Source organism: Sinocyclocheilus rhinocerous, unplaced genomic scaffold (genome assembly GCF_001515625.1).
Source record: "Sinocyclocheilus rhinocerous isolate Xijiao unplaced genomic scaffold, SAMN03320098_v1.1 scaffold481, whole genome shotgun sequence".
Taxonomy (NCBI): domain Eukaryota; kingdom Metazoa; phylum Chordata; class Actinopteri; order Cypriniformes; family Cyprinidae; genus Sinocyclocheilus; species Sinocyclocheilus rhinocerous.
The window spans coordinates 1135844-1152003 of record NW_015657695.1 but is presented as its reverse complement, the minus strand read 5'-3'; the positions used below and the strand labels follow the sequence as shown (position 1 = coordinate 1152003).

General features: G+C 35.3%; 1 protein-coding gene across 11 annotated transcripts in view; it reads right to left on the bottom strand.

Moving 5' to 3' along the window:
• The window catches only part of caskin1 (CASK interacting protein 1), a 104306-nt gene that overhangs the window by 24314 nt on the left and 63832 nt on the right, over positions 1-16160 (bottom strand). For 10 of the 11 annotated variants that reach the window (XM_016529577.1, XM_016529581.1, XM_016529583.1 and 7 more), the window contains exons 3-6: positions 7992-8089; positions 7635-7780; positions 6839-6934; positions 5941-6071 (exon numbers count right to left, since the gene is read on the bottom strand). In XM_016529577.1, coding sequence (XP_016385063.1) covers positions 5941-6071; positions 6839-6934; positions 7635-7780; positions 7992-8089 — 471 coding nt within the window. Of the gene's footprint in view, positions 1-5940; positions 6072-6178; positions 6275-6838; positions 6935-7634; positions 7781-7991; positions 8090-16160 lie in introns of all 11 variants that reach the window. The other variant, XM_016529578.1, reaches the window with a different exon arrangement.

Genomic DNA, 16160 nt, shown 5'->3' with positions numbered 1-16160 from the left:
TTAAAAGAATAAGAAAAAAAAGTATCACAGTTTCCAATAAATAAATAAATAAAAAGTACGCAGTACAAATGTTATTTTAAATTATAGTAATATTTTACAATATTACTGGTTTTACTGTATTTTCAATCAAATAAATGCAGCCTTATTGAGCATAAGATACTACTTTAAAAAACATAACAAATCTTACTGATCCCAAACATTTGAACGGTGGTGCATAAACAATGTCATCTCAACACATTTAATAAATGGGTATGTGGTTCTTAATTTTGTGGTTTCATCAGAATATCAACAGAGTGGGCACAGTAGGGCCAGAAATTTGTGAAATAATTTAATTTGAATCCATAGTGTTCTTCTATTAAAAAATATGAGCAATAAAATATGTATTTATTCAAATACCTGTATATAAGTCATAGTATAAATCTACCTTTCAGCTGAATCTCTTTTACGGGTATTCAGCTTTGTCTGTCATCAGTTACTCAATTATTCAACAAAATTGTCAAAACACAATTTTAAATAGAATAGTTGATTTAGTTTTTTTACATTAATACAATATACATGAACAAAAATGACAACAAAAGTCATTTATTCTCTAAAAGTATACCTGGGGTTGGGGGTGTTTCTATGTTTCTATTTATTTCCCTTGATAACACATTGGCTGATGCATCATCATCCTGTACATGCTAAACTTATTTTTAAATATGTTACATTATGTAAAAGTAAATAAGTGTCTTCCTCATCTTACCCTACTATTGTATAATAAACTGCAAAATAGCCCAAAACCCCCCATTCAGTCTCCCGAAGATTGAACAGCCTCTATTAGAGCACGACCTTCTGACACTAGAGTAAATTCAATTACGGCAGCAGGACATCAGCAAACACAGGTGGACTGAGTCATGGCTACAGAGAGGAGGATGGGAAACAGGGTGAGAGAACTTGGCCCTGGCGCTGCATCAGACACCTCCCCCTATAATTAGCTGCCAAAATGACCCGTTTTAGCTGCACATAATGCCCTCTCATGCTCGACCTCCCTTGGAAAATGCAGCAGATCAAATAACATATTGACTGGTCTGGTGTGCACACACTGGTCTGACTGTGTGCTGAGCCGTCACTTAACATCAGACCACATTGGAAAAACGGTTTCTGCTAGTGGGCAAATGGCCACATTCATCTGTGTTAATTAAAGGTATGAGAGCATTAACACACTTACATGACACTGGGTTTAAAAGACAGCGTTTTAATATGAAGGTAACAGCTCTGGTTAGAGGTGCCATGATCCATTTCTTTCACAGATATGAATAACAAATGAAGCCTGCTTTCATATTTTCCCTCACTGCATCAATCTATTTAGGGCCGGCCAATGCGTACGGCCTTTGGGGTTACTGGATTAATGATGTAATTAACAGCCTTGCGATAGCCCCGCGCTCTGTTGCTGTAACCTGCACAGTCACGTGGCCTATAATTAGCTCGAGGCCGATCAGAGCTGGAGAGAGAGGGAGACGTGTGGGCACATGTGACGGGGAGGGCTGCTGTCCGTGGGTCTTATTCTAATGTGCGACACAGCAACACTTACAATCCAGGCAGGCTAATTAATGACGAGTGTCAAATGTGCAGTGATAGACCCGGTGATCACATGGAGATGTTTGAGCCCCTCTTATAGTCTTTATGAGACATTGATCAATCTAGGGCCAAATAGCTTGTCGTTTTATATTTTGTTGGTAATGTTCTTCAAGGTTTGAAATCAAGAATTCATGTCACCAAGGTTAAAAGCTCAAAAACAGATCACTGAGCAGTCCAATCCAGCATGCATTTGTATTTATTTATATTAGTATAGTATATTCATAATACTATATTTTAAGATGCAGCAGGAAAGATAAACTCTGCAACTAACGTTTTTGCATGTTATATAGCATGTTTATTTTGAAGAGATAGAAGCTTTCTTTTAATTGCGCACAACATTCAGCACTCAAGTGAACAACGTGTCCCTGGATAACTCAGTTCATTGCTCCTCTTTTGAAGTTTGAGTCCCTCATGGCAATAATGACTATTGCCATGAATATTTGGGCTAAACTGTGAATTGCTCACATCTTCATACTGCATGGTTTTTAGATATAATGCAATAATACTGATTTGATGCTGAAGTTTGAGAAATCTAATTAAAATTATTTTTTTTAGATCAAACCTTATGTTCAGGTTTGACTACAGATGTAAAATAAAGCAATGCTAGTTAGTGGTTATCAATTGGATCTAAAGGCCCTAAGACAAATAAAAGCCTCTTGTGAATGAAATGATTAAATTTTATGTGCTCCCCTTTTGATATTTCGATTTACCTTATATTGGATATTATTAAAGCAGCATTAAGTTGATTCTGGATGTCATTATGTGCAAGAAGTGTTATTTTAGTATCATTGAGACCCTATTATAGTTTTTATAATTTAGTTTTACTATTTTGAATTAGTTTTGATTTTAATATTTTGTTTTCATTTGAAATTTAATTAAAGTTTTTGTAATTTTGATGTGTGTTTTATTCGTATTATTTTAAATTAATTAATTATGGCAATATAGTTTTTAAAAATTTCAGTTTTAGTTTTAGATTTTTAGTACATAAAGTTAAATTAAACAAAAATGAGAAATGTTTTCTTGGCAACTAGTTGAAATAATTGTTTATTTCTATTTTGTTTCAGTTAACATTTATTTTATGCACATATCAAAACAGTTTTTTTAAGGTTTAAGTTTTAATTAACTACAAGAACTCTCTATAGGTACACCAAGGTTAAACAAAATAAAGCCCTGCCTAAAGTGATATTTATACCAAGCCAGCCCTTGACCTAAAAAGAGTTTGACACCCCTGCTCTAGAATATACACTGACAGACATCTGTATTGACACCTAGTACTGATCCTTATTGGCAACTGCACTGATAGTCCTGTTAACTACAGGGCTTGAGACTGAGCCTATACATCTATCATCATAATCATAACCAGAGGCTTTAAATCAAAAAAGCAAACAATACATAATACAATTGGTTTTATACATAGATCAATCAAATAAGGAACATTTGTGTGTACTGTATGATGCAGTGATTAATGTGTCAGTCTGATTGTTGTCCAGTAAAATGTCTGACATGCAGTGTAGCATTAGGATGGTACAAAGGCAGGACAGTGCAGAATACCTCTGATCTTCCTCTCATCTCTGTCTGATAATGAAGGAGGTCTGGCTCTGGCTGTCACAATGATGAATGGCAGTGTGTTGTATTAGGGAGTGGATGGGGCCTGGCAAACCCAGAAGAATATGGCTGGGGACGTGCACACTCAACCGTGTTCATGCTAGCAGTGGGAAGATGGAAAGATGCCCTTCATCACAAGCAGGTGCAGCTGTCTGCACACAGATACAGCAGGTGATGCTGAGGACATGGCTTGTCCAGTGTCTCGCTTGAGCTTGTATGTCGATGCACAAAATGCACGGCTGAGCCGAGATTTGGAGCAATAGATTTCTCATCCAATGTAAATAGTTGCATGAGGACCCCTGGGCATTTGTATAATAATGCAATGGGAAGTCACATGATAATTGACTTACAGCTCATCAAAGAGTTTCTTTAATTAGCTGATTTCTCCAGCTCCAGGCCAGTTCTGATAATACTCAGATCTCATCACACACACACACACAGAGAGAGAGAGATCAATGGCTCAATCAAAATGGGTGAGTGTGGAAATTAATGGTGAGATGAAACATGAAGTTGTATGTCTTATACTGTAATACTGAGTAAGGCAGTGGCAAAATAAAATAAAATAAAATAACATAAAATACCTTGTTCGAAAAACCTTTTTCCCAGACATGTCCTGCTTGGAATTTATAAATTGCCTAAAATGTCCAGGTTTTGGCCTTGTTTTCCAATTAACATGCTCTCTAGAGTCCTCATACATTATATGCAAGCGTATTTGTATTGTTTTAACCGTTATCTGTAAATCCCACCTTCTTTGCACCATTTGGTTGATTATGAACAATGTCTGCATGCTATTGGTAAAACTACGTTTCAGTTATTACCTTAAGCAAGTATTAAAAAAAAAACAAGAAAACAAAGCCAAAACCCAGACATTTTAGGCAATTTAAAAATCCCGGCCAGGACAAGACCTGGAAAAAGAGATGATATATGGTCACCCTTCCAAACTACGGCAGAGTTTTTGTGGAATTATTGGTTTTGCAATTCTGCTTGGTGCCAGTAGAGCAGAAATGGCTTTGTTGAACATGACGTGATATATGGATATTGTAATACATGTTACGTGACTGACTGTTTCCCCTTCTCTCTCATGAGCGGCAGTAAATCCAGCACTTCTGACCTGCACACGCCGCCTGCATCATCATCACATGCTCATTGGCTGCTCATTAGCATCAGTGAGAACGCGTCTGTTTGCAGAGTCTCACTTCATCAAGCACATGGATCCATTAACACTCAAACACACACAGCGGGGGCCAGCGTCACATCACACCAATGGCTCATAAAGTAAACTTGCATTAATATGATGTAGGCTTTTCCCTTCCCCCTGTACATTTCCATCCCAGAGCTCCAATCCATGCTGCAATGTTTGATTATGTTTATGACCATGAATAGAACAACTTTCTTAGCTCTAAAAAATAAAAAAGTGCTGGTTCAGTTCAAATGCAGAGCGATTCAAGGAACAACGTAAATGATCCTATTGTTAAATCAGTATCTTTGTCTTGCTTTCCTTGTTGTCCGGTTTGGACTCTCATTCTAACGGCACCCATTCACTGCAGAGGATAAACTAGTGAACATGATGCAATGCTAAATTTATCCAAATCTGTTCCGACGAAGAAACAAACTGGCCTGAGGGTGAGTAAATTCTCAGCGAATGTTTATTTTTAGGAGAACTATTCCTTTAAAATTCAATTATGTATTATGGCTTGACAAATGAAGACTGTAGCTTGACCACGCAAAAACCTGCTGCAGCTTGATTATAACTGCAGATGTAAAGACACTTAGGAGGTAAATATTTCAGTCGCCTGCCTAAAATGAACACATATGTGAACACACAAACAAGACATAATTGTATTAGTGCTCTCTTGATAAATGATTCACCACCTTAAACCAGCTCAAACCAGCTGACATGCTTCAAAACATACCAAACCAGCATATGCTGTTTTTTTCAACAGGATCCCTTGGTGTTGATGCCACAGTGAGAATATGGATTGTTTCTTATGCCGTGCTGCTGTGGACTGTGAATCAGGCTTAGACATGACAGGAAATATATTTCCTTTCGCACAAACAACAGGTTTACAGATGTGTTACGAGAGATTTCTACGTGTGATGTATCATAGCCCGTAATATATGAGGAGCAAATCCTTCCAGCAGCTCATGAAAAGCATGCACTAATAAAAAACATGCACTCTTTATGTTAAAGAATTTTAGTATGTACATGTTAATTTCTACATTCTACATAACCATTTTTAACAATTCTAGTTAACCTTAGTTAATGTATTATGAACAGTCATGAATAAATGAAAAACGGAATATTTGTTATTATTATTATTATAAGTAGTAGTAGTAGTAGTAGTAGTATTAATACGCGATAAATTAAGTGAAACATAATTTATTGAACTATGTTACTTAAAAATGAACCTAGATTCATAAGTAATGTGAAAATATTTAGCTTATTGTTAATTCATGACACCTAACTAATGTAAGTGAAACCTTATTCTAAAGTGTCCAATCTTGTTGTAAAGTTTTCTTATCTCAAGAGGTTTTAGTGGCTTGAAAAAGTGACCTGATTTACTTTCAGTGTCTGGTAAACAGAAGTGTAACATCGACCCGGCACAGGCAGTCTGAAATCTGGAAAAGCACACTGGAGGTGTGACTTCTATTTTTAGAAAAGCATTCGAGCCATGCATCCTGTCTTTCCATCTGAGTCTCGGGGCTCTGAACGCTCACCTGATGATGTCGATGTGTCCGTTCTTGGCAGCGAGATGCAGCGGGCTGGTGCCGTTGGGATCAGTCGAGTCTCCGGGCTTGGGCTCCAACAGAGCTGCACACATGTTACTGCTCAGTAGCAGCTGGACCACCTGCAGAGCAAACAGACCATCATACACACACACAAAAGCCAATTAGAGACAGGAAAAAGATGTAGTAGTAATTTGACAGTGGCCAAAAAAAGCAGCGTGTGACTCACCCCAACCCGGCCGAATTCACAAGCCAGGTCCAGTGGGGTCCTCCCACCATTGTCCACTATGCAGGGGTTCGACTGATGCTGCAGAAGCATCTCAGACTGTGAACAGGTAATATAATATAATAATATAAAAATATCACAACGTTTTATCGTTACATGCATTTATTTATTTATTATTTTTCTTATTTATTTTATACAATATAGTACTATATATATATATATATATATATATATATATATATGTGTGTGTGTGTGTGTGTGTGTGTGTGTGTCCCATTATGGTAGAATAGAATAGAATAAAATAAACATTTACATTTTATATACATTTATTACATTTTTATAACTTATTTCAACTTAATTTATTTGTATCTGTCAACAGTGGATATTGGCCGATATTGAAAATATTATTTTCTAAGCACATTTACTTGTTGTCACCTTTATAAGAATTATTCAATCTCACAATGTTTTATTGTTACATTTATTTATTTTTAAATTATTTTTCTTATTTAATTATTTTAGACATTATAGTATACAATTTTGGTCACACTTTATTTTAAAGTCCAATTCTCGCTATTAGTAAACCATTAACTACGTATTTTGCCTCAATAAACGCTTAATTACAGCTTATTAATAGTTAGTAAGGTAAATGTTGTTTATACTCACCCCAACCCGGCCGAATTCACAAGCCAGGTCCAGTGGGGTCTTCCCAGCATTGTCCACTATGCAGGGGTTCGACTGGTGCTGCAGAAGCATCTCAGACTGTGAACAGGTAACCAGCTGTTAGTTATTTTCAAAGGATTTTGATATATTACTACAGAATATGGTCATGCAGAATATGTGCTTTATAAGTACTAATAAACAGCCAATATGTTAATAACAGGTATGCTAATAAGCAACTAGTTAATAGTGAGAATCGGTCCACAAAAATAAAAAGTATTACCACAATTTTAATATCAGCTATCAATCATAACATTAAAAAATGATTAACAGCTTACTGGCATGTTTATCAAAATTTTATTTTTGTGCACCCCTATTATATACGCATAATTTCAGAGATGGATGATGGATTCACTAGACTATCAGGACAGTCTGTAAACAGTGCCACACTTCCCAGCTCTTTAGTGCCACACAAAACAATGACATATTTATATCTCATGTTTAAACATTTAAACAAAAACCAAAGTCTTTAAAAGGGAAAATAAGAGCCATAGTATCTATTGAAGCTGCTTCTTCACTAGGCGGTAGAAACTCTGACAGAGAGGAGGAAAAGTGTCTGCCTTGTGCCTTTCATTAAATGCATGTGTGTGGGATGATCTAGCTTCAAAGCATTTACTCGTCAGGTTCTGGTTCCAAGTTGTCAGTATTCATAACCGCATGCCGAATCTTTTCCTCATACACCGGTGCTCATATGCAGTCTTTGAAGAACAGTGGGCATGGTGTCGTAGCAGTGTGCACTCACTACGTCATAGTGTCCGTGCTGAGCAGCCAGGTGCAGGGGGATCTGACCCTCATCAGACTGACCGTTCACTGAGGAGCCTGACTTCAGTAGCAACTTCATGGGCTCCGACTTTCCCTGCCACGCTGCATAATGCAGAGGCCGCATCCCTGGAACATGAAAGGAAAGACTTTTAATATTACTGCACTGCAAAATATAAAAAATACATATTAGACTAAAACATACATTTAGAGTTAAGCTTGTGTCAGGTTGTAAAGACTTGAGATCCAAAGCTATACTTTTTATTTTTTTTATCTGTGTGCCAAAACAGGTCAAATATATCATTTAAGTTAACACTTTTAACTGATGTATATCTGGTACCTTTCTGGTCCCTGATGTCCACTATGGCCTGAGACTCCAGCAGCAGTGATATAACCTCCACATTTCCATTGAGAGCTGCATGGTGCAGTGGTGAAAATCTGTGAATAACACACACAAAAATAACATAAACCGGATGTCAGAATGCCAATTCCCTTTTTTGGATGAGAATTGAGGTAACAAACAGGATGCACAACTTTAATTTGATTTGGATTTGAATGCAAGCAAGTAGAATTAAAATGGAATGAATATATTTAAAAAAAAATCACAACACTTGTAAATGGAGCTTTTAGTAATAAATCTTATTTTTCAGTATGAGGTTATCAAGTGTGTGTGTGTGTGTGTGTGTGTATTCACTGTAATAAGTACACTATACGTATAAAAAAATAGACAGGCAGACAGATAGACAGATAGACAGACAGACAGACAGACAGACAGATAGATAGATAGATAGATAGATAGACAGATAGATGTTAATATCTCTTGCTCTCCTGTGCCTTGCTTTAGCTAGACCACATCAACTGCTTTACAAAGGACTTGGCAGACAATACTGTCAACCACATACACTTGAACTACATTCTTGAACATTCATTAACTTGCACAGAACTGCAAGTTTGAAGTTAATACGAGGAGCCTGTGTTTGAGCTACAGCCTCATTCATGTGTGCATGTGTCACTGTGTGTATGTTTGCTCAGCTGTTTTTGATAATAGCAAAGTCTGCCAGTGTAAGAACACGTGATTATATATGAGACAGCAGATTGTGTGTCTGTTTGTATATACAAGATTTAATCATTCCATCTTGAATTCTGCACCAAAAACAGCTTTGACTTTCCAAACACAAACTCATACAGCTACAGTACATTTCAGTCTCCAGCATTGTGGCTTCTTATCGAAGAAAAAAAAAAATGATTAAAACATTTCAGACTAATTAAATTATGCAGAAAATCACTGCCACTAAAGGAAAATGAATTAATATAAAAATCATGAACTTCTCAATAATCACTAACAATAGTTATATTTCTTTACATTATAAAATTAAAGTGCTTTTTTCATTTATAAAAGCAGTACGTTTATTTTCAGTATGTATCAGTATGTATCAGTATGAATCAGTATGAGTTTATCAAACAAGTGTGTGTGTGTGTGTGTGTGTGTGTGTGTGTATTTGTATTAACTGTAATATACAATGTATGTATAAAAATACACACACACATATACATAAAAGTATATATTTAATATGTTAATTTTTTAGTATGAATCAGTATGAAAAAGTAGTATGTTTATTCCTGACATGCATACAGCATGCACCTTAGGTGTTTAAAATCATTTTATGAAATCAAATATAATCATTTAAACATACATTGCATTTTTGCACTATATAAAAATGAGAAAATAAATAATTTGACATTTTATTTTAGTTTTTAATTAATATATTGAGCACTTTTGTTCATGGTATTGGACAAATACTTATATAACGCATACACTTAAATAAATATAAATATAAAATATGTAAATATTAAATATTTAAAAAATCCTCTAAACAACTGGGAGACATTTGTTTGGTTATTTTACATAGAAATATGTCAACTATAATAACACACCTCTCTCTCTTTTAAGGTGTAAGTGAATAAATTAGTAAAATGAAAAAGGGAATTTCAGCAAAATTCAGATACAATGCTCTCAAATACAAGTTTTTCAGCAGATTCATTCAAACAACCCACATATATACAATATAGCATAAACACTGATTGTTAAAACCTCAATAAAGATTTTTGTATATACTGTATGTTTATCTGCATCATTTACGTCCTTTAGTATTTTCCCACAATGCATTATGATACAGCATGTCCAGAGTGCAGACGGTTCTTCAAAGTGGAGCAGACAAAAAGCCCTCATTGGATTTTCTCTCTGTGATTGGTGCATGAAATATGCTGTAACCATGGCTACGGTTGTGAGGCTGCCAGTGCAAGCGTGAACGTAAACCCTCGGAGTGCCACAGCTCAGAGCAGAATACTAAACTCACAGGAACCCTGTCTGACCCATCTCTCCCTCTCTCACTGGCACTATCATGCAGGTCTGCACTGTGCCGCTGGCTGCAGCAGAGCATGCTGGGGGATGGGCCAGAAAACCCCACTCTCCCCACGTCCCCTGTTTCCCAGGCTCCTCTTCACAAGCCATACAATATTCATTGTCCTCTTCACTCTGTGGCACTTTCTCTATTAGTAGGCCAGATACAGTAAGCCTCGTCTCTTCATATATGCATGCATGTCTTTCTTTCTTTCTCATGAGGTGAACACATATACACACGCTGCCTGACCTACTTTTCTTAATGAGGGTACTAAAGCCCAAGGCGTTCCCTCCAAAGGAAGCACCATCAGCACTGCTTCATTCACTAGCAGCATGTCTGATGAGATTTTGTTTACCAACAACGTCATCATTATCATTATCATCATCATAATGAGAGACAGTAAATCATTTTTAAAAATTATTACAAGTGAACTGGAACATAAAATGTGATTTTGTGTATGTTTTTGCTTGGTGAGTATAACTATGTGGTCGGAACCAAAGTTTACAGGACTGCGTTCTCTGGAATCCTCTCAAGCGGTGGACTTCTACGTTCCGATTGGTTGCCGCCGAACCGCGTCATAGCTCATTACCATAAAGTTGACCTGATTTCAACTTTCCTCGACGCCCTCAACGTCCAAGTCGCGACGCGCCGCTGCTCAACGCCGGCTCACATTGAAAATGAATGACTTCCGGCCACTTTGACGCTCTGGACGGCGGCGGTATGAACGCACGGTAAGAGAGATAGAAAACTTTAAAACATTACTGACCCCAAACTTTTAAACAATAGTGTATATAAATCACAAGAAATGCGATATTTGAAATATATGAAATAACGCCCTAGTGAAAAAAACAAATGAAAATGTATTTTAAATACATTTATTTTGTACCAAGTATACTACAAAATACATTTGCATATTTATGTGCTTAACAAAAATAGCCTGCAATTGGCCCTTGGCAGGGAGTTTGATTGACAGGCGATCTGACCAATCATAATGCAAAATCTACTATTTTCTGCCAAAACAACTAATTTTGTGCTTAATGCACTTTAGTTGTGCGTAAGTAGTGCTAAAGTACAACTAAAGATTGTAAACTATTTGATTGCGCTGAAGTGGAACTATTGTAAGTATACTTCAGGTACACTTGAAATATCTTGCACTGATATTATTCATACAATCCTCATCGATAGTGACAATAAAACACATTTTAGACTTAATATTAAGAAATGTGCATTGTGCATAAGTGGTACTCCACATAAAGTTTAATTATCATTTTTATAAGTATCGAGTGATATGTCAGTAAATATGTTAATAGATTTAAACTATAATTAGTATGAAATAAATTTATTTTTAATATATAGTATTACTTTTTTATTAGGGTATATATATTTTTCTTTCAATCAATATTTTTAAAATTTGGATCCCAATTTACATATATACTATTTGACTTTGACTCATAGTCTTAGAGACTTTTTATTGGTCTTATGAAGTATTCTAATTTGTTGAATTGGTGGGTTTTTGTTAAATGTGCGCCAAAATCATCACAATTAAAAGAACCAAAGACTTAAACTACTTCAGTCTGTGTGCATTGAATTTATTTAATACACAAGTTTCACAATTTGAGTTGAATTACTGAAATAAATGAACTTTTCCACGACATACTAATTTATTGAGATGCACCTGTACTATATGTAATCCGATATTAAGAGAAAAATTGTGCCCTCAAGGCACAAGTTAGCAAATATAACAACTAGTTTTGATTATTCGTAACTATCAGAGAACTCATAACTATATATACTAAATCACTAAACTCGTCTGCTCCCTCATAGAAATGTCATAGTACTAGCAAGAATTGGCAACCATGTTAAATAAACAAAAAATACCTCTGTGTTCCAGCAGATCTATGAAACTACAAGCTCTGAAGACTGTATTATTGACCCCCCACATTTCACTGTTAATTTAAAAGGTGTTTGTTCACATGGAATAGACTGCTACTCATCCATCAGTGATCTCACACACTTGGTTTCTGGCAGCCACATCAGTTGGATCATGGGTAATAATCCAGGCACATCTATAGCTCTACTGGCTCCTCTGCTCTTAAACATTTATCTCCAACATAATGCCATCAAACAAGACAATCCTCTGTGTCAGTGCTGGTAATATCTGTTTCTGAAATATATCAGCTCTACTGTTTCTCAGTTGCACTTTTTTTTTTTATGAAGGCAGGTTTCATATCGTTTTATTAAAGGGGGAGGCAGCAAAATGACAGGCTCTTCCTTGCTCATAAATCAAATTCCCACTATTGCTCCTCTAGTGCTCCCATTTAAGGGAATGATCTCAGATTAGAAAGAACATTAAGCCTCTTATGAGAACATTTTAGATTTATTGTCACAAGATGTCTGATATCTCTACTACCGAAGAGAGCAGGGGCGCTACATATGGATGTCATAATGTGCGTATGACATACCTGTAAAATGTTATTTTCTCAATTTGGATTGGCCAAGGTGGTGGGAAAATTGCTGTCGCTGGGTGTTGCTTAGCGACATGCAAAGATTGATGCTTTGCCAACAAGGAATAGTTATAAAAGGAACCATATAAAAAAATATATATATATATCTAAACTACCTGGCAAATTGAGTAGAGATTCATCATTATGGAATTTTGTGAATTTGTGAAGGTAAAACCCAACATATTGACAAATAATGCAGGGTCCTATCTTACTATACACTACCATTGAAAAGTTTGGGTGGGTAAGAATTTTTTTAAATGTTTTTTATGGTGAACATAAAGTCTCTTATGTTCACAAAGGCTGCATATATTTGATTAAATATACAGTAAAAACTGTAATATTGTAAAATACTATTTAAAACGATTGTTTTCTATTGTTATAAATTTCAAATGTAATTTATTCCTGTCATGGCAAAGCTGAATTTTCAGCATCATTACTCCAGTCTTCAATGTCACATGATCTTTCAGAAATCATATGCTGATTTGCTGCTCAAGACACATTTCTTATTTATATCAATGTTGAAAACAGTTGCTTAATGTTTTTGTAGAAACAGTCATACATTTAATAGGATTCTTTGATGAATAGAAAAAATGGTAAATGTAATTCAACCAGTTTTATTATCCAAAACCAACATGACTGCAGATTTATAATGTATACCTAAAATTTAGTCAAATTATATACCAGAACTCTTGCTCATATAAAAAAATCTTTAAATTAATGCCATGTTTAAAAAGTGACTTTTGTGGTTTCAAAGCAAGTCACAATGTGGCTTTCACGTAATTGTTTTTTTTTTTTTCTGTTATATTGATAATATTGTAAATACTATTTAAAACGATTGTTTTCTATTGTTATAAATTTCAAATGTAATTTATTCCTGTCATGGCAAAGCTGAATTTTCAGCATCATTACTCCAGTCTTCAATGTCACATGATCTTTCAGAAATCATATGCTGATTTGCTGCTCAAGACACATTTCTTATTTATATCAATGTTGAAAACAGTTGCTTAATGTTTTTGTAGAAACAGTCATACATTTAATAGGATTCTTTGATGAATAGAAAAAATGGTAAATGTAATTCAACCAGTTTTATTATCCAAAACCAACATGACTGCAGATTTATAATGTATACCTAAAATTTAGTCAAATTATATACCAGAACTCTTGCTCATATAAAAAAATCTTTAAATTAATGCCATGTTTAAAAAGTGACTTTTGTGGTTTCAAAGCAAGTCACAATGTGGCTTTCACGTAATTGTTTTTTTTTTTTTCTGTTATATTGATTGGCAGCCATAACAGGAACCCTTAGTATATTAAAAGTCTAAAGATGACGAATTGCATGGAAGAAAGTGCAGAGTTGCAGTTCAAGAAATGAAAAGTCATAATTAGCTGATTGGGTTTAGACCGAACAATTAAGGCTTTATTAATGCTCACTGAGCGTGGTAATGAATTCAATAAAAGAACAGCATCATTAATCCTGCCACTGAGTCGTAGCTGCCCAAGCTGTGTGTTTTGAAGACATCAGCAGGTTTATAGATTAGCTCGTTTTTGATCCTCAAAATAAAGTCATTACATTGATTCTCAGCATTACACACATTGAGCATTATCTGCTGAGCTAAAGCTGCATGTTTAATTAGAGAACTGCTGCTCATTTCATGTGGTAGCGACATTATAATGACATGATAATGAACTTGTTTGTTTTTAAACAAATCTTTTAAGTGAACAAACCATTCTCATTCACTTTTGTACACTGACTCGTATTTCTTATTCACTGAAGTCTATCATTTTTTAAGCCAATGAGACCTTGGTGGCTAAAAAAAAATCTGTCTTTTTACAGATAAAAGTCACGCTCAGCAGTTCATGCAATAGAGTAAAAATGTTTTGTTGTCACAAATACTTTTAAAAAAGTATATTAAAACTTAGTGCTATTTAACAAATCAAATAAAAACTGATCATTTGTCACCCTAGCGTAAAAATGTAATCAAAACAATTAAACACTGAATAAATCAACTAACAAATCTAATCATTTTAGTGAACAGACTCAAAACACTTGAATCCTGGGAAGAATCAAAATCCCCACCACCAAAATTGGAAATACTCTAAAGCTAACATGTAGCGGCTGTTTCAGGATTTCAGTCTTCTTGCCTGAAAATGAGCTGTTGTGGCTGAGAGAATTATTTATTGCTTCAAGAGGGGGGCTGGCAGCTATATATTAATCTTAGATTTTTATGTGGGCTGAATTGAAAAACAGAAAGATGAAGCCACTACAAACAGTCTATTAACCCTATGTTTATCCGGTCATGGAAGACAGACTTTGAATCCACCTGGAAGAAATGACAAACAGGTCTGGTATGAAAGCTGTTATGGTATGTGATCGAGACAGACACAATCACACAGAGATGTATGAGATGACACTGTAAGATTATCCCGATGAACACAGCCTCACAGCAGATGGCAGTCATGTAGCAATGTTCCTCGAGCTCATTTCAGATACAGCTCATCTCAGAATCCACTGAAAGCCTCCTATTTTGCTGTGGCTCTCAACTCTGACCGCAACGAGAGTGTGTGTTTGTGTGGCTGTCAGTGCCAGTGACCTTCACACTGAGACACATTGCCTTCACAAATCTGTCTAAAACATTGTCACAACAAGCCTTTAAATCGGAGCTTAGTGTGCGCCCCATCTAAAACGCCTTTGTTTTTATTGTTCCCGCAGATGCCCACCGGAACGTTCTACCACACAATCCTCCTATCAGCATCAAGCACCTGACACTCCTCACACTGTGCTCCTGCTGCTTCTTTCATGATCCTGATGCATCATAAACAGATCTGACATAAATACAGATTTAAATACATTAATAATCATAATAATAATAAGTTTTAATTTAATAATAATTTAATCATTTCTTTTTATTTTAATTATAGATGTTTATGAAGCGTTACTGTTTACTATTCTTAAAACCTCTTCTTCTTCCAGACAAAACTTCACGGCACCATGCTATGGGTAAGAATGATACCTCAAATCATGCAACTTATAGAAGAGAGATGCGGTTTTTTTTTTCTTTTTAAATTCAATTATTTTTTAAAGAGACTTATAACTTAGATTCTTAGCAATGTTGGAACAGGTATGATGAACACTAAGCTATGGTTAACACTGTGTCCTAACCAGATGTGACACGACACTGTGACACGCAATAAAAGGTGCCTTTTCCATGTTAATCAGCGTGACATCAGACATGCCACGAGTGACAGCAGATTCTATGTTAGAAACGGTTTCTATTTCTGTAATGTATGTTTGAACAACATACATGCTATGACAATGATGATCTCAGGTACTGATTATGTGCTCCATTCAATGTTAAAAGTGTCTAATGTGAGTTTAAATATCATTTTGTGTGACCTTTATAGCCATACTGACAGCAACAGTAGATAGTTTACCTCAGATCTTGAAAATAAATGAAAGCAAGCATGAACATTAAAACTGTTAACTCTATGCGAACCAACAAGCTTATTTCATAAAAAGATAATCAGTATATAATGTTAAAATGGTTTAATAGTTATGAATTAGATGATAAACTTATCCATTTCATTATGTGCATTGAGTTTTTA